Source organism: Pseudorasbora parva, chromosome 18, assembly GCF_024679245.1.
Source record: "Pseudorasbora parva isolate DD20220531a chromosome 18, ASM2467924v1, whole genome shotgun sequence".
In the NCBI taxonomy this organism is placed as follows: domain Eukaryota; kingdom Metazoa; phylum Chordata; class Actinopteri; order Cypriniformes; family Gobionidae; genus Pseudorasbora; species Pseudorasbora parva.
Window position 1 is genome coordinate 7,494,064 of NC_090189.1, and position 17,559 is coordinate 7,511,622.

Sequence of the window (17,559 nt, forward strand, 5' to 3'; positions counted from 1 at the left end):
TGCTTTTATTGTGGACAGACAATACAAACACACACCCATTGTAGCAGTGATGGAGACAGGAGCCAGTCTGCCTGACATTCACCTCATAAAGTGTGTCAGAAGAAAGGGAAAAGAAAGACAAGTGCGTGTCTTTAACGATGTCTTTTTTATAGGGTTCACCGGGATCACGTGGACCCATCGGCTTGAGAGGACCTAAAGGAAGACGGGTAAGACATCTGGGCATCATAAGTGTGCAAATCATTTCACTTTTATCTAAAGTAAAACAGTACAGGGGCTGAACCAGTGGCCTTCTTGTTTTGATGGATGGATGGGTAGATAGGTTATCAGCTTTTTTAAGTACCATCAACTTTGATGTTTAAGTAATTTCAACTTAAAATGCATTAAACTGACTTAAAAATGTGTTGAATCTTGTAAAACATAAAAAAGATTATATTTGTTTTCTTAAGATTTAATTCTATTTCATGCATACTGAGCTTTTTACACTGTTAAAGACTTCACAAAGTCAAGAATTTCACAAAATCAACGATGTCACCAAAGAAGTGTGTTTAGAGAGTCTGTGTGTTGTTGGCAACCGACGTGTAAATCAAGTAAACAACATGATCATGTATAGTTAATTTATCAATGGAGCGTGTGATGTGCACTTGCCATAGTACACCTTTTAAAACGGGCAAATAAAAAAAACAATACGACAACATAATGAAAGTAGAAATTAGTAATTTACACAAGCCGCTTGGCAAAAATAAACAGTTATAGTACATATTGTTTCTACAGAGACGTCCTGCTTTTGCTGCTGCTCCTGTTCATTTTCAGCTTCTGGATCTGATTCCGGATCATATATGTATGGCTGAATCTGATTGATAGCCATCGTTTATTCAGGACAATGTTTTTTCCCCACGTTTTCTAAGGATGTCAGCTTTTAGACCTTCTCAACTTTTTAGCTCCGCCCACACAATACACCACCAGCCGCTCGGTTTTATACAGAAAGTATAGACTTTCTTTTATAAATACGATAAAACAAAATACCTTTCGGAGATATGAAGGATGCAATACCACTCTATAGGTACTCAAGATTGACATGATATTGACATGATATATAACTGTGTGTGAGACACCCCCAATATAAAATATGTTCTCATAACTTTTTGATTATATCACTATTTTTAATGGTGAGATAGTCTTGTTAGTCGTTCAATAGATATTCTTAGCAGGTTAGTTGGTTAGTTAAACTGGTACAAAAATTGATAAGACAGACTTGGGTGAAATATGGACAAACCCAACCGCTGATTTAAATGAACCTATAGGTTCAGTGGTTGCACTCAAAAAAAACTTGCACTTGTTTGAAAATTGACTGATTGCATCAATTCACAGATTTTCAATTCAGCCAACTGAAAAATTTAGATGTGATCAGTCACTAGAAAACTTTCAATTGGAGACTTTTTTTTTTTTTTTACAGTGTGGGTTTGTCCATATTTGTCCCAAACATGGGTTTAAACAACCCAGCATTTTTTAGAGTGAAGATGTAAACACACATTGTAAATGTTTTTCATTAACAGGCAGAATCATCATAAATTACTGGAGAGTGCATCCCTGACTGAGCTCAGGGATGCATGGAAACAAACTTTGGAGAGTTTAGTTTCTCCGTGCCGCTGTCTGGTCTTAGTTAGAGCCCCTCGCTGAGTCTGTAAATCACATCTTGTTGTCTTGATGATTCATTGATTCTCTGATGCGTTTCCTGTCTTCACCGCCTCCGTCACTGTGAAGTAGAACTGGCCAAAACAGCATATAGTGTGTGTGATATACTGACATTGATGAGTCTTTATTCACCAGTCTTCATTTAAAACAGACTTAAACCTATCTTTAAAAAAAAAGGTGTAATTCTACGGAAAAGGCTTGATAATACTTGTTTAATGGTTTGTTTTTGACACTTTTTAGTGGTGTTTTCTTAGGCAAGTATTGCAATTACTTGAGATATTTGAACAAAACCCTTGCTCTTATTTTTAAAAAAAAATTAAAAATCCTATGGGAAGGAGGGAGTGGAGCCGTATCTTGAAGGTAAAATATCATAGACATTGAGGGTGGACTCTTTGACCCTGTGAGCAACCAAGATCCAAATTTACTAAACGCTAGGCCATGATTCCTGATCCATTCTGTTGTGTGTGCAAGTTCTGTTTTCTTCATTTCTGTGGCAATAAGGGCTTTTCCTTGACAAGTTCATTGAGGTATCAGTGCAACAGAAAGTTGAGTTATCTCTGTATGATTCTATGTATTTGAGGCACACAAATAAAGACCAGAGTTGCTCCATATAGATAACAACACGAGGGACCTGCAAAATGTCCTCCTGACATCTTTTGCAGCAGTAATAGGTGTTGAGGAGATAATGAGCCACTTTATTTTCAGTGTTACGAATGCTTATAGGGTTGGTCGGCGTATTAATATCAGTAGTAAGCCATAAGAGGTATTCCAGCATACTGTACCAAGTTCCTTCAGCTCCTCCAGTGTGTGTGTGTGTGTGTGTGAGAGAAACAGATAAAGAGGGCGTGTGCCAGCTGGCAGAAACTGTGTGATGGTATTGTTTCAACAGTCTGATGTTTTTTGGCTGGATGCGCACACCATAAGTTACTGTAATTATCAGTGTACACACACACACACAGAGCATTCTTCGAGTGGGAGCTAATGTGTGTGTCTGGTCTCTTGATGAAGTCCTTGTGTTCAGATTCATTCGTAACAGTTTTATAGGCGAGCCAAACCACCTTTTGTGATAGCGAGGAGGATTCGGTTGTTTAGGATTGTGTAGCATAGCTGTGTGTGTGAGACATTTATGTTTTGTGTGTATCCAGACAGATGCAACATAGCTATGCGTCATGTGTAGATCCCAAGAGCCTCTTAAACATTGGCCTACATGCACAACCCAATATACTGTAACATATCCCACATATCTAATTCCTTCAGTACAGCTCCCCCTAGTGTTTGAGTATATACTACAGGATTTGAAGTGAACTTGTAATCGTATTCTGTTATACTAATCAAACTTTCTTGAGGTACACGGATGATCAGAGATGCTGTTTAGGATTTCAAAATATGGCTTAGCTCATGAATTTGAATTAGATTATGCTTAAAAATTTGGTAACGTGTAATTTTAAGGTGACAGTTACACATTTCTAAATGTACTTACTATTGTAAAAAGAGTAATTTATGCATATTTACAAGTATCCCTTAACGTAACCCTAACTCTATAATAAGTACATGTAGTTAATTAACATTAATCAGTACTAAATTGAATAAGTACAATGTAACTATGCCACCTTAAAATTGTGTAAAAACAAAATATTTAACCAAATATTTTAATATGGTAATTTAATGTTTAATTAAAAAATAGTTGACTAAATAATATAATACACATGATTAAGAGAGTATTTTCTATAGTAGTTTTTATTTCTGAGTACAAACTTTTCAGTGTTATTTTTGTATTATTATTTTTTTTATATGCTATTGTAATATTTATTAATATTTTGAATTAGCTTTTATTTTCAGTCTTTAATTTAACTTTGTTTTTATTTTTGTAAATATATTATATAATTAAATGTTTATTAAAAAATATGCATTTTTTTTTATAAACAATTTATTTACAAGTAAATTACTATATTTTATCAATAATAATATAATTAAAAGTACATTCTTTCAACTTGAATTCAAAATAACTCCAATACATGCATAACCCAGCTCAAAATATCTCACATTGGGTGTCTGCTGACCTCTTGTGGGAAAAATATATATAGCATGATATTTAATGCCACTATGGTTTATATAACTTATTTGCTGATATAATTCAAATATTGTTATATGTATAGATCATAGGTATAGACCAGAGCGGTTGAAAGTTTTTTCTATGGCTCTGGTATAGATTAAAGCACTATTTAAACCAATGTGTTTCATACATTACTACATTTTCCCTATCGTCTTTTGCCACCGACATGCGCAGTTAAACTTGTGTGACGTCAGTGTGGCGTAGCTGAAAATTGGTCATACTAGTTTAGAGCTAGCCGCCCGGTTTGGCAAGAACCAAGCCTGCAGTCTCCCTCTCATTTACTGAAGCTTTCGCGCCTCGATCGCCCCCCGGTGACCGGTCCCAGTATAGCCGCCCCTCTGTGTTTTCCAAGGGGGTAATCTAGCGCTCGGAAAGCGTTCCACCCCTAGGGGCTGCCATTGCTAACCAAACCATCACCTGCTGTTAGCATCCCATTGACTCCCATTCATTTTTGAGTCACTTTGACAGTGAATAACTTTGCATCTGAGACGTTTAAAGACTCCATTTGTCCATTGTTTATTTCTAAAGAAACACGACAATGTATAAAAGGCTCCATTACCTTGTATCTTACACTATCGCCCCGCAGAAGCTGTTTTTGTAAAAATAGGCTAATGATTGCGTCATAACCAACGCGACCCTGTCGCACAGTTGAGAAATTACCGTATAGACCTGAGGAGACGCTCAGAAGCAATCTTTTACTGTCTATGAGACAGTCGGGGGGACGTGGAGACATGTCCTGGAGACTAGTCTGATAAAGTCAAGGGGGAAGAATGGGTAGAAGCCCATAGTGAGCCAAAAGCAACGGGAGAAAATATTTAAACAACGTGATTCAGCTTTCACTTTCCACATCTACTAGAAGACTCACAGCTGTCAGACAGGAGGCTCACGTCACATCTACGTCGTCAAGCTTAGTCTGAGCCTGCGCAGTTCGCTCAGCCATCAGGAAGTGAGTGCCCCTAGGTTGACTTCATTCTTTCGCCGTTGGCGTCAATGGGAACGCTCCGTCCATTTCTTTTACTGTCTATGGTGTTTTCTAATGGACGCGAGGCAAACTAAATAATAAAATTACACTTCAAAAATGTTTCCCCAAAGTTAGTTTATGTCACTTAAGGCAGTTATCATCACGATGATTTCATTTCAGGTGTTCGTTTTAAAAATAAGTTTACTTTGAGTTAGTTATTTGATGCTATAAAAACGGGGGGTGTGACGTCATGATTGACAGCTGAGACTGACGTCTTCTCTGAGTGAACTTGTCACTGAGGCACTAACGGACTTTTTTCGAAATTTTTGGGAGCAGATTAGAGCTTTAGCTTTAATTTCTACATTTCCATAACTGTTTATTTCACACCAACATAATTAATTGTTCTGCATCTGCGAGAGTGTGGGCGGGCTTTTGATATCGCTGCTGTACTTCCTGCTCTACTTCCTGCGCTCTACTGCGCAACTCCGGTCCCGAAATCGCTACTGCGCAGACTCGGTCCCAAGATGTCCGCGCCGTGCAAGGCATCCTGAAAGCTTCAAATATGGCAAGCGGAAACGGATGATGTCGAGTCGTCCATATTTTTTTACGGTCTATGGCAAGAACCGGTGTCATGACAATTGTTGGACAGGATTTGTCATGACACCGGTTTGCTTTTACACGGGTTATTTTTGTTGCCTGTCCACGGGTTAGAGAACCACCTTAGAGCCAGGTTTTACGTCACGTCTCATCTTTCTCAGCAATGCTAGCGACTAGCGAGGCAGTGGAAAACAAAAACACCAGGCTTGTTCGAGAAGCACTGATCCACGCATGATATCAAAATACCGTGTGAGCGATTCAAAAGCATAAATAGTCGTATGATCTCGTTGTACTTTGATGTCACCGATGCATCTCGACCTTCCGAAGCCTTCCATCACCAATGCCGAACGTTGCGTTACTATTAATGATAATAAAATGTACGATTTACATCGGCATCAAACAGCGAATCCAACGCATTTGTGCAGCTCGCCGTAATTTGTATAGACGGAGGTTTCTAGAGCACAGCTCGATTAGCTGATAATTCAAAAATGGCGGTCACAAGTTTGTGTTCGTCTTGTTGGTCACGGTAACACCGCCCCAGCTGCTGGCGCAAGCGGTTCTTCTATCTAGACCAGCAATGCTACTTTTCCTACTTCAGAGCTGGGTCCTAAAGTAATTTCTCAAGTTTATCTCTTCACTATGCATTCGAGAAGGGTCTGACTGCAGACCCATATGTATGTGTATGTATGTATGTATGTATATATATTTATAATTAATTTTATAGGTAGTGATCAATTGTAATGGTAAAATAATGAAATGTTTAAATTGTAAATATGATAAATATATTTTAATAAATTGTATTCTTGGTTATGTCTCCAACAAATGAATAATATGCTCACACTTTCAGCCTGTTTAAAAGTAAGTTTTATTTGTGTTCATGCAGCATATGCATTTACCCCAGGCAGAATTAATCAACTCGAGGAATTAGTTATCTTGACTTAATAATAATAATACATTTTATTTGTAACCCATTTTATATGAAACAAAATCTTAAAGTGCTAATAATAGACTAATAATGACTTTAGACTAATAATTTAATAATTCTAGAGACCTTTGAAATGTCTATTTGAAAGTAAGTTTTTTTTTATACCAGACTTTGAAATGCATTGTGTGTTTATTATACCAGGCTGTTGATTTTTGGAGAGAAAACGTAAAAGAAAGCTTTAAGTGTTCATGACAGCATTGTTTTATTTCAGTAAAGGAGCTTTAAGGCCTCCGAGCAACAGCAGATGCAAAAAAATAACAGCAGGAGCAACAATAATAGGATGCAAAAATCAAATGTATCCGCGTGAAACTGTAGAAGCTCTGTAGTGAAGCTGCGCATGCGCCGGCAAAACCGCGGCTATGGTGAAACTGCGGCTCTGCAGAGCAGACAGATATTGATGTATTCAGGAACACATAGACATAAGGTTTTTTTTTTATTAAAAAAACTTAAAAAACTTTAGTCTTAATATTGTGCATTTGTCAAGTTTATCTGGGCATACTGAATCATTTCTCACATGCCATTCATTCCTGACTGAGGGGGTTAAATCGACCCGCGAGGGAAGGATATTATATTTTTTGTACATCCGTAATCCACTCAATTTTGTTTTGTGTATTCGTGGTTCAAGTGCAACTAAAGTCATAAGGTTTTAGACCACTCTGATGCACAATAAATGTAAAAAATTAATTTTAAAATGAGTTTTGGGTCAAAATGACCCGAGGGAAGTATTAGTGTTATTTTATTGTTTAATCTGACTGCCAAAAGTAAAAAAAATAAAAATAATTGCAAGCATTTGTCAAGTAACTGTATTGTTTAAGTATTTGCATACTGCTCCCCAAAATATTTTTAAAAAGTAGTACTACATGCTAGTATACTGGGCATCCCTGAGGAGATTTTTTTGTGTGCTTTTTTTGTATTCATTCGCGCCTCTGTTTTAGGGTCCTAGAGGTCCAGATGGTGTGCCAGGTGAGCTCGGCATTGAAGGCAAAAAGGTAAAGGTCACTGTCCTCCAGATCTCATCTAGTGACCAAATATACTGTACACACTTAAGTCTAACGTTAATTTATCTCCTCACAGGGTCCTGATGGTCCTCCTGGAAAAATTGGCTTCCCAGGACACGCGGTAAAAAAACTACACAAATCTATGATTGCGTTTCTACTTTAAGTGTTGCCATGTCTCTCCAATCCTTGATTAATGTTAACAGTCATGATGTGTCTGTCCGATCTCTCTGCAGGGGAAGATCGGGGAGTCTGGGGAGGCGGGGCCAAAGGGATTTCTGGTTTGTTTCTTATTGAAATTGATATACTGTGTTATTGTTATCTATTGCATGGTTTTTAGGACTGTTCCTCAAAAATGTAATATGCTTATGTAATACTAATACATGGTATTTTTTATAGAACATTCCATTCCATATTAGAATGCAGCTAAAAAATAAAACTGTTCAAAATATAAAAACAGTAGGAAAAACATAAACAATTCATTTTAATAATAAGTTACCTTATATGTATTTACGATTTATTATATGATATAAAATTGATTTAGTGAGTTGTTGCTGTTTAATTCAACAATACTTTTTGTTTGAATAATCTGTTTTTGTAGGGGATTCAAGGGCCATCTGGGGCAACAGGAGACAAAGGCATCGCCGGGGAACCAGTGAGTGATGCTTTATTTCTGTTCTACACACAGAAACACATTTTCCAGTGTCTTTTATGTAAACTGAGAGCTGGAAATCCACTTTACATCCTCTGGGTGTTGAGCAACTCAAGAAGATGAGTTTTGAGCGCTGTGCATTTTCGTCTCATTCAGCCCTGAAATATGTAGAAAAATATTTTAAATTTCTTTTGATCAGTTATAATCTTTCTTATAATAAAGTTGTAATCTTAGACTTAGACTTATAATATAATGTTAATAATAAATAACTTGACCGAGTTTATGACCTAATTTGTCTTTCCTAATGTTTGTGATTATGTAGCTTTAAAATATAAATAAGATTTGCAGTAGCTTTGCCAGGGTGTAGATTTGAGACCACACACACACACACACACACACACACACACACACACACACACACACACACACACACACACACACACACACACACACACACACACACATACATACATCTGTTTCACAGTTTAACATTTTGGCTTCAGATAATGGAAGATTGCAATAACGAAATGTGTGTGTTTGTATGTACTGTATGTATTACTGATAAATGATTTTGTTTGTTTGGGACAAGGGACCTCCTGGGCCCCCAGGAACACTCGGACCTCCCGGAAATCCAGGGCCAAAGGTAATTCACTCCAAGCGTACATAAACGCACGTCCAGGTTTTCCACTGCTTCTTTCTGTTTTGATTCCCTTGATTGTAATTGATACTGAGATTAAAATGCTTACCTGATTAATCTTATGTACACACACAGTCATACTTCAATTGATTAATGAACATACTTCAATTTAATTCATCCCTCTGTGTTGTCATTAAAGAAAAAAGAAAGATAAATAGAAAACACTCTTGGTCTTTCTCTCAGGGCCCTGCAGGAAAAGTTGGCGATCCCGGACTTCCAGGTGAACCTGGAGAAAAGGTGGGAGAAACTGTAGGCGCACTTAATGAAAAGACTGTACTTTCCGATGTTTTTTGTTTTGAGAAAAATTAAATGTTAGAGAAACATAAACCTAACTGAACTAACATGATAGTAGCAGATGATAAGCATGCCCATCATAAAGAATGAAAGTCATACTACAAAGTGTGTATTTTTATATTCAAGAGTTTTATTTGTCACATACACAGTTATATATAAAACTGTGTATAACTGTGTATGTGACAAACTGTGTATGTGTCTCTTAATATATCAATGAGAGATCAATGTTAAGTGGTCTCTTAATTTTTTCCAGAGCTGTGTGTGTGTGTGTGTATATGTATAAGATTAATTTAGCTATATTTTATTGAGAAAATACATAGAAAATAACAAATAAAGCGTTTTTTTAATTGCATTCATGCAATTGTCTTACATTCTGAAAATAACAGCTCATACAACATTGAGTTGGACTTCTAGAAACTTCCTTTTACTAAGCATTTGTTGTGGAAAAAAGACTGCCTTTTTAAGAGCTGTTGGCCCTCTTTGGTATCCTTTTCATGAAAAGAGCCTGAGATTAGTGTTAACCCATTTCCCATCATTTTCCTGCTCGAGGTGCTGTTATGCAACACTAAATATCTGTTTCTAAATCTGCTTTTCTTTGGCAGTCTAAAGGCTTCATTGAGCTCCTGTAATGGTAGCGCAGCGCATGTGTCACAATCACGGTCTGAAGAGGAACTGTATGACTTGTAATGTTAAAGTTAGTTAATGTCAGTCTGAGCTTGGCAGCGCCGCCCGACACAGTCACACGTCACTGGGCATAATTGATGTTTGGCTGACTGAGCTTGTGTAATTAAATAGAAAAAACTTAAACTTGCTAGAAAGGAAACTGTGTTTATGGACTCTTATATCTTTTCATTGTTTGAATAGGGGTCACTCGGGGCTGCAGGGAACGCTGGGGCAGCCGGACTTATCGGAACAAGGGTGTGTGTTCAGTACATCTGAGAAATGTTGGTTTGATGTTTATAAATGTGCAGAAGCTGTATTTATGTTTTTGTTTGTTTGATACAGGGAGAACCAGGTCTAGAGGGAGAGGCTGGTCCATCCGGCCCTGATGGTGCAAAGGTAATAAAAGCACAGTTGTGTTCATACATTTTCAGGTGTACATGATTTAAAGCTGAAGAAAGAACCTTTATATTTTAATCTTGTTTCTTGAACAGGGTGAAAAAGGCGACATGGGTGGAGAGGGCGAGCAGGGTGTCAGAGGTGACCCAGGAGTCAAGGGGAAAGAAGGGCCACCGGGCGACCCTGGGCTTACGGGCGTCAGAGTGAGTGATGCTGTTGTGCACACATAATATCCTTATGTATGTATGTGTATGTGTATGTGTTTCTATAGACACATACCGCATATAGTGTTTTCAGTTAGTAAACAACACTAGAGTTTGATTTAAGAAATGACTGGGGTTGCCTGTCGCCCTTCATTTATGTCTTAAAAAGTACTAGGGCTGGGCGATATGGCCCCCCAAAAAAATCCCTGATTTTTTGCCAAAAAAATTGAATTACGATTTTAATCGATTTTTTTTTCCCCCCTCCTACTTAAAATCAATCTGCATGACAAAGAAATTGTTCAAAACAAGTTTTAACTTTATTTTGTTTAGGTAAAATATTTGCAGCTTGGTAGAGTGCCTACCTGGGGTGCCAAACTTTCAGCATGTGAATAACCCAGACCATTCCACAGTATAAATGGGCACCATATCTTTTGCAATATACAGTATACATATCAAAGGTTTATTAATTGATATGCAGATCAAATTAATTTTTATTAACAGTAATGTGCAAAAAAAGTATAGGGAAAAATGAAATGTTATGCTATTTAATAATATGCTAATGATATTATTAAATATAGATTACCATTGTTCTTCAATATTCTCACACTGAACTGACCGATAGTTTCAGTTATTATAAAATGAGCTCTTTACTTGCTTTCTGTGTAATTTAGTTTTTCAAAAGACTTGGTGACTTTGTACTTTTCTCCATATATTAAGGAGTGTAAATGGCTAATAAATCAATACGTGCTCTTCTGCTGGTTATGGTGGGCACTGCATATCTTTTTTTAATAAAAAATGCTTGTTTGCCACAAAATGGATTAAACATTAAAAAAAATTAACTAAAATACGATTTCTTTCACAAGACCCCTTTACACTTTTAGTTTTACAAACCATCACATTAAAAATAGCATATTTTGGATATTTAGAGCTTTGAAGTGCTGGAAATAAGTGCAGTAAGTGTACAAATAAGTGTACGAAACCATTGGAAAGTGCTTGAATTTCAATCTCAAAAGGTTGTACGAATCCTGAGATAAATGACAACAACATTAAATCCATGTGGTTTTACTACAGTAAATCATGGTGAATGTTGGTGATTTGTGACTGAAACCCCTGACCTTCGCTCATGTTGTCTCCATGTCAGCTCTGTTTGATCTGATATCTGTGGTTTATAACAGAATTCTGCGGCGAACGCTTCCACTAGATCACAGTAGCGATGTTATTAATTCTGTGGTGAATTTAAACGCTCTCTCACTGGATCTCCAGCGCTGTGTATCGTGTCTGTCACGAGATCGGCCCGTGTATGAGCTCGCGCTGCGTTCGTTGTCCGCGCAGCTCAAATGAGCGCAGTTCCGTTCAGAATTCAAACACACTTTGCAGTGAGGTATTGTTAATAGTTCTGTGAAATACTGAACTAATGACACTTGTTAGACGCTATCCTTGTTGTTTGTGTATCTCTGTGGCAAACGCGCGGGGGAGGGTTGAGCCATTACGGGAGCCCAGAGGGAGCGTCGGCGGATTTTAAAGAAAAAAAACGATTTTCATTCACAAAAATCGACATGAAACTACAAACTCGAATTAATCGATAAAATCGATTTATCGCCCAACCCTTAAAAAGTACATATGCAAACCAGTTTTAGGTTCTTTGTTGGCATTGATAGTTGCATGAAGAATCTTTTAACATCCATAAAATCTTTCCATTGATCAGAAGACTCTTTATATTGGAAAATGTTCTATAGATTATACATTTTTCACAACCAAAAATTGTTCTTCTATTGCATTGCTCTGAAACCACCCTTTTGGAACCTTAATATAATTGTATAAAAATCTGGGGCTGTATTCACAAAACATTTTATCTTACCACTAAGAGTTCTCCTAAATGGCAGTAAAAATTCTTAGTTACGAGTTTTCTCTGAAAACCTATTCACAAAGCTGCTGTGAGCAACTTTTACTAAGAAATAGAGAGAAGTCTAGCTAAGAGTAAGGGCGGGGTTGACCTCGTTGCTTTGGATGATGTCATCACGCTTACTAACTATGACCACAGTGATTGGCTGATAGCGGAGGAGTCTCTGTCAGTGATTTAAAGGTGCACTATGCAACTTTCCGTCCACTAGAGGGCGCCTATTCAAAACAAAGGCGTAGTTGAGATACCCCTCGCTGCAGGCTGTAGCGCGCTGACGTCACGAATATACGTCACGAATATTACGTATCGCATATCTTTAAAACGCATGCGCAATAACGTGGTGACAGCGCATGTGTGTACTATTTGCGTTATGCGGTGATGTCACATGTTTTGATTTCTTGTTTGACGTCCCACGTCTTTAAAATGCATGAGAAAACTTGACTTAATAGGTTAATAAAATGTTAAAAACGCTAAAGTAATAATAAAAAACAGCAAAACGGAGTACACATATCCTTGGTTTTGACCATGCCATCTGAGGTAAAACAATATAATTATAAAGAATTACAGAGTATACTCTGTAATGGCTGTGTATTTTATTTAAACTAAGTGTAGTTTAGATTACAACTCTTTATTGTCCACGCAGGTGGAAATTCATCTTTAGCCTCACAAAAATTATTAATTTGAATTCCCAATTCAATACAGCAAACACACGAAGAAACTTGCAAGAATTACATGCCCCATGCATTACAAACGTATAAACTAATTACGCTAAGACCATAAATAAAATAAGTAATATCACTAAATAAATAAATAACCCCCCTTAGTAACATAATGTACATAGATCATTAATTGTATAAAATAATGGCAGATGGTATAAATGTGTTATTTTCACATTATGTTGTAGCCTACATTGTTCTTCTTTATTTTTGTGTATTATATTTTTTGGACAGTTTCTGTTGCTTTGACAATACGGCATGTAAAACATTTATGCCAATAAAGTAGTTTGATGTTAAACTGATTACATACAGTTCATTTTCAGTGTCTATATCCCATATTATAACTCATAAGAGTGACAACTTTCTTTTATTTCAAAGCAAAGCAGACATCGCTTTTATCATTATAATTACAGAATTATGTACACATACAGATTATCATACACACATACAAACATTCAACCCAAGCAATAGCCCTCATCCTCGTTATCTGGATGAAAGCACCACAGGTCTCCCCATCCGCCATCAGGAGCAGACCCGGGTGGGCAGTCCTTCGATAGTGCAGAGCAAGCACAGTGTCAATGAGCAGGGCACCCGAAACTCTTGTTTGTGTTCTGTGGAAAATGCACACCAGTTCTAGACACCTAATTTAGATAAAATATAGAACAAACAATGTTGAATAATTTTGAAGAAAGGCATTAACATGGTACAGGGTCATACCAGGACAATATTTTAAAATGTATTATTGGAAGAAGTTAGACAAAGATATGCTTGAGTGTTATTAGCTTTGTCTGTAAAGTACCTAAGAGACTTATTTTATTAAGAATAAAAACAAGATAAAAAAATTCTCAAGACAAACTTTAGATTGAAAAAGCCTAGCCTGAAAGTTTGAAATAGTTTCAATAGCTATGAAGTTTGAAGATTCATTAGTTCAAAGTAGTTTACAAACTGAAAGTTTACAGTCTATGAGAAACAAAAACATGATAAATAGATAGACACAGACAGACATAACAGACAAAAAAAATATATATATAAATAATATATATATATTAAATATATATAATATATATTTTTGGCAAGACAAACATTACAGACAGACACATTACAGACTGGCATGACATGCAGGCAGACAGACACATTACAGACTGGCATGACATGCAGGCAGACAGACACATTACAGACTGGCATGACATGCAGGCAGACAGACACATTACAGACTGGCATGACATGCAGGCAGACAGACATTACAGACTGGCATGACATGCAGGCAGACAGACATTACAGACTGGCATGACATGCAGACAGACACACACATTACAGACTGGCATGACATACAGACAGACACATTACAGACTGGCATGACATGCAGACAGACACACACATTACAGACTGGCATGACATACAGACGGACACATTATAGACTGGCATGACATACAGACAGACACATTACAGACTGGCATGACATGCAGGCAGACAGACAGATATTTGATTTGTTTTCAACATAAATTCCCATAATTTTATTAATTCTTTTGAGACTCCAATTTACATTTGCATTCCATGTAAATGCATCTCTGTTTAAAGATGTTTAAATATCTATTTGGAAAAACAAGACAAAAATTAGGATTTTTATTTTATTTTATTTTTGCAATGCATGCAACAATCAATGACATGACTTCCTTAATTTAAGTCTTTCTGCTCTATTTTAAGACATCTTCAAAGCATTAATTTGTTTAGAGGCACACATGTTAAACATTAATAAATTAAACATTTATGACGCTCTATATGGCATCCCTAACAATTAAAAGCTGTTAACACAAACACACAATTGTTAAAAACAACATAAATACACTGCTTATTGACTTACTGCCATGGAATCCATACCTTTCGAGCGAACGCTAACATCATCCTCAGGTGATTGAAGTTGAAAATGAATGTACGCGCATGCGCGAATACACAAAAGTGACATCATCGGCGCGCATGCGTATTAAATACCGACGGAACGTCACTTTGCGCATGCGCGCTAACACATTCGTGACGCAATATTCGTGACGTCACCGCGCTACAGTCTGCAGCGAGGAGTATTTGGCGTAGTTTGATAACGCCAAGTGTGAGTGCAGCATCTTGCGACATGTGGTCTTCACCTCACAGCCGGTGGAAAATAGGACACGGGCAGAAATCATGTTGATGGATTCGGTTATTAACGTTACTGTAGTGTGAAGCAGAGCAGGACTGAGTGTTGTATAGCTGAGTACGGACGCTGGAGTGATTGTTACACAAATACCCACCTCGCAAGCACCGGGACTTTTATTATGACGGAACGGGAGTTCCGTCAGTTCCAGCGGGAATAAACAGTCCCTGGGCGCCCGCACTTCTGCGTTTCCGGTCATGATTATAAGGTAACGCATCGCTGTTTATCATATTAGATACATTTAAGTGTGTTAAAATGTTATGACGTTACTCTGTGCGTTCGCTCGGTGCTGCTGTCACATGTTCTCACTGCTAAGAGAAAATCGTTTCTGCAGAATAAATCTGAGTGTAACGCAGATATGACGCGATTGACAGGCGACTCGCTCAAACGCTATGCTGACACGTCCCGGCTCCTTGGTTAAAACTGCAATTTTCTCACAATTTACAAATAGTTGGAAACATTTGGGATATTGTAAGCACTCAACTAAACAAAATATATAACACTGGCCTAGTGGTTTTGGGATATTTTACAAAAATACTACATAGTGCACCTTTAAAGGGGTGATGAATTGAGAAATCAATTTTCCCTTGAGCTTTTGATATATAAAAGGTCATGGTAATATAAGATTATCCTGTTTTAGGATTTTAGTTTCAGAGCTGAAAAGTTCTTCTTAAGTAAAGCTTTTATAGACACCAGGCCCAGAAAACGATTGTGAGCTTCATTCTTACGTCATAGCTTCTACAGAATAGTGTTGTCACGATACCAAATTTTTGACTTCGATACGATACCAGACTAAAATACCTCGATACTGATACTAAATCGATACCACGGTAAAAACAAACAAAAAACAGGTAAAATGAATAATATTACAACATAACTTTTCAAACAATTATTCATTGTTTAATTTTTTTACTAAAAAATCACTTGGCCAGCATGTTCCTGCCCTGGTTTTTGACCATTCCCTCCTCTTATTGCTATAACTACATGCCAGTGTGAAGATCTTTACAGAGATTATCATTATCAATCATGTTATCATTTACTAACCTTTCACTTCTCAACAGGTTGGGATGACCAAAATCTTATTTTATTATACGAGTAATTTAATATTTTTTAAATGTAATCTTATAATTATAATATAGATTTTGAATTGTATCTGTTTTTTAAAAATAAGCAAAAAATGCAAATTACAAACAATATGACAAACAAAAATATATTGCAATATATTGGAAAATATCATAATTAGACAATATGTTCACATATATGGGATTTAATATTTATATTCTCCAATATATTGCAATATATGAAAGCAGTCAATATATTATTCCATGTATTTACAATATATTATAATATATTTACAAGTAATATATTGGTAAATATATTTTCCTTTCGTAAGGGAGTGCTTTAGGCCTATTTCTCAGCTACATTAGGTCTGTTTAACAGTAGCAAGTCAAGATAGAAATTAAAAAATCAAATATAAAACTGCTTACTTAGTCTACACTCTGTAATTTAACTCTACACTGATTCTTAAAAAATATATATTTAGTTATTCAGCCAAGCATGTGGTGGTTTTCTATTTTTCATTGTTTGCTTAACATTAATCACAGAATATATGGTCTGGCTTAAGACCTACACGGATCTAATTACCTCAGCTGTAGGCTACACCTTCACTAAAGACATATCCGACTGTGTTTACCTCAATACTCGCCAGACCATGCATTTTTACATATGTTTGACCATTCAACACCAAATAATAATCTGCGAAAATAACTGAATGGCGATCGCATTTTTGTTGTCTTAAAGGCGCGTGGGCGCGGGGCGGTTCAGGTCAGAGACCGACAGCGCGAGCACGTCCCGCGCAGCACTTTTCCCCTCATGCTCGCATATTTCTGTTGCTTTCTCTGTCATGCGCTGCGCGTATATATTTAACTCTTCTACTACTTCCAATGTTTAGTGAACGGCGGAAGCAGAGCTCTGCACACACGTCCTCTCCTGACACCTGCTGTCACACACCAACGCACATTAAGAATACAGCTCGTGTTAGCGCTATCCTCCTCAAAGTACCGGTACTAATAATAGTCCATATCGTACCGATTGTAACAGCAGGGTATCGCAATACTTTTCTAGTACCGGTATATCGTGCAACACTACTACAGAACGTGTAATTCAGTAGCCCCGCCCACCAACTCATGAAGCAATAAACGTGGAAGAAGATAGCAAGATATTGTGGAAGAAAGCAGTCGCTGCATAAGCTTCCTTCGGATCATAACATTAGGAATGTGTGATACTTCATTTATTTTGAATGAAGTTGCAGCTCACGTGGGGAAGACTTCATGTGTGTTCGCTTCATTTCACTGTGGAATCATTTGTAAATAAGTCTCAAGTGCTGGATTTGCAGACACAATGCTGTGCCTTTTATATTGGATCTGACAGGAATGGTGCAACAATCTTATGTGAGTAAAACGTCTTTTTTCTTTGTTACAGTACTATTCCTGGGGTAGTACTACCAGACC

At 37.0% G+C, this 17,559-nt stretch overlaps 1 protein-coding gene across 1 annotated transcript in view; it reads left to right on the forward strand.

Moving 5' to 3' along the window:
• The window catches only part of col27a1a (collagen, type XXVII, alpha 1a), an 88,572-nt gene that overhangs the window by 49,037 nt on the left and 21,976 nt on the right, over positions 1-17,559 (forward strand). The window contains exons 28-37 of the mRNA XM_067422823.1: positions 153-206; positions 7,284-7,337; positions 7,423-7,467; positions 7,580-7,624; positions 7,945-7,998; positions 8,585-8,638; positions 8,876-8,929; positions 9,851-9,904; positions 9,992-10,045; positions 10,141-10,248. Of these exons, the coding sequence (XP_067278924.1) occupies positions 153-206; positions 7,284-7,337; positions 7,423-7,467; positions 7,580-7,624; positions 7,945-7,998; positions 8,585-8,638; positions 8,876-8,929; positions 9,851-9,904; positions 9,992-10,045; positions 10,141-10,248 (576 nt within the window). The remainder of the gene's footprint in view (positions 1-152; positions 207-7,283; positions 7,338-7,422; positions 7,468-7,579; positions 7,625-7,944; positions 7,999-8,584; positions 8,639-8,875; positions 8,930-9,850; positions 9,905-9,991; positions 10,046-10,140; positions 10,249-17,559) is intronic.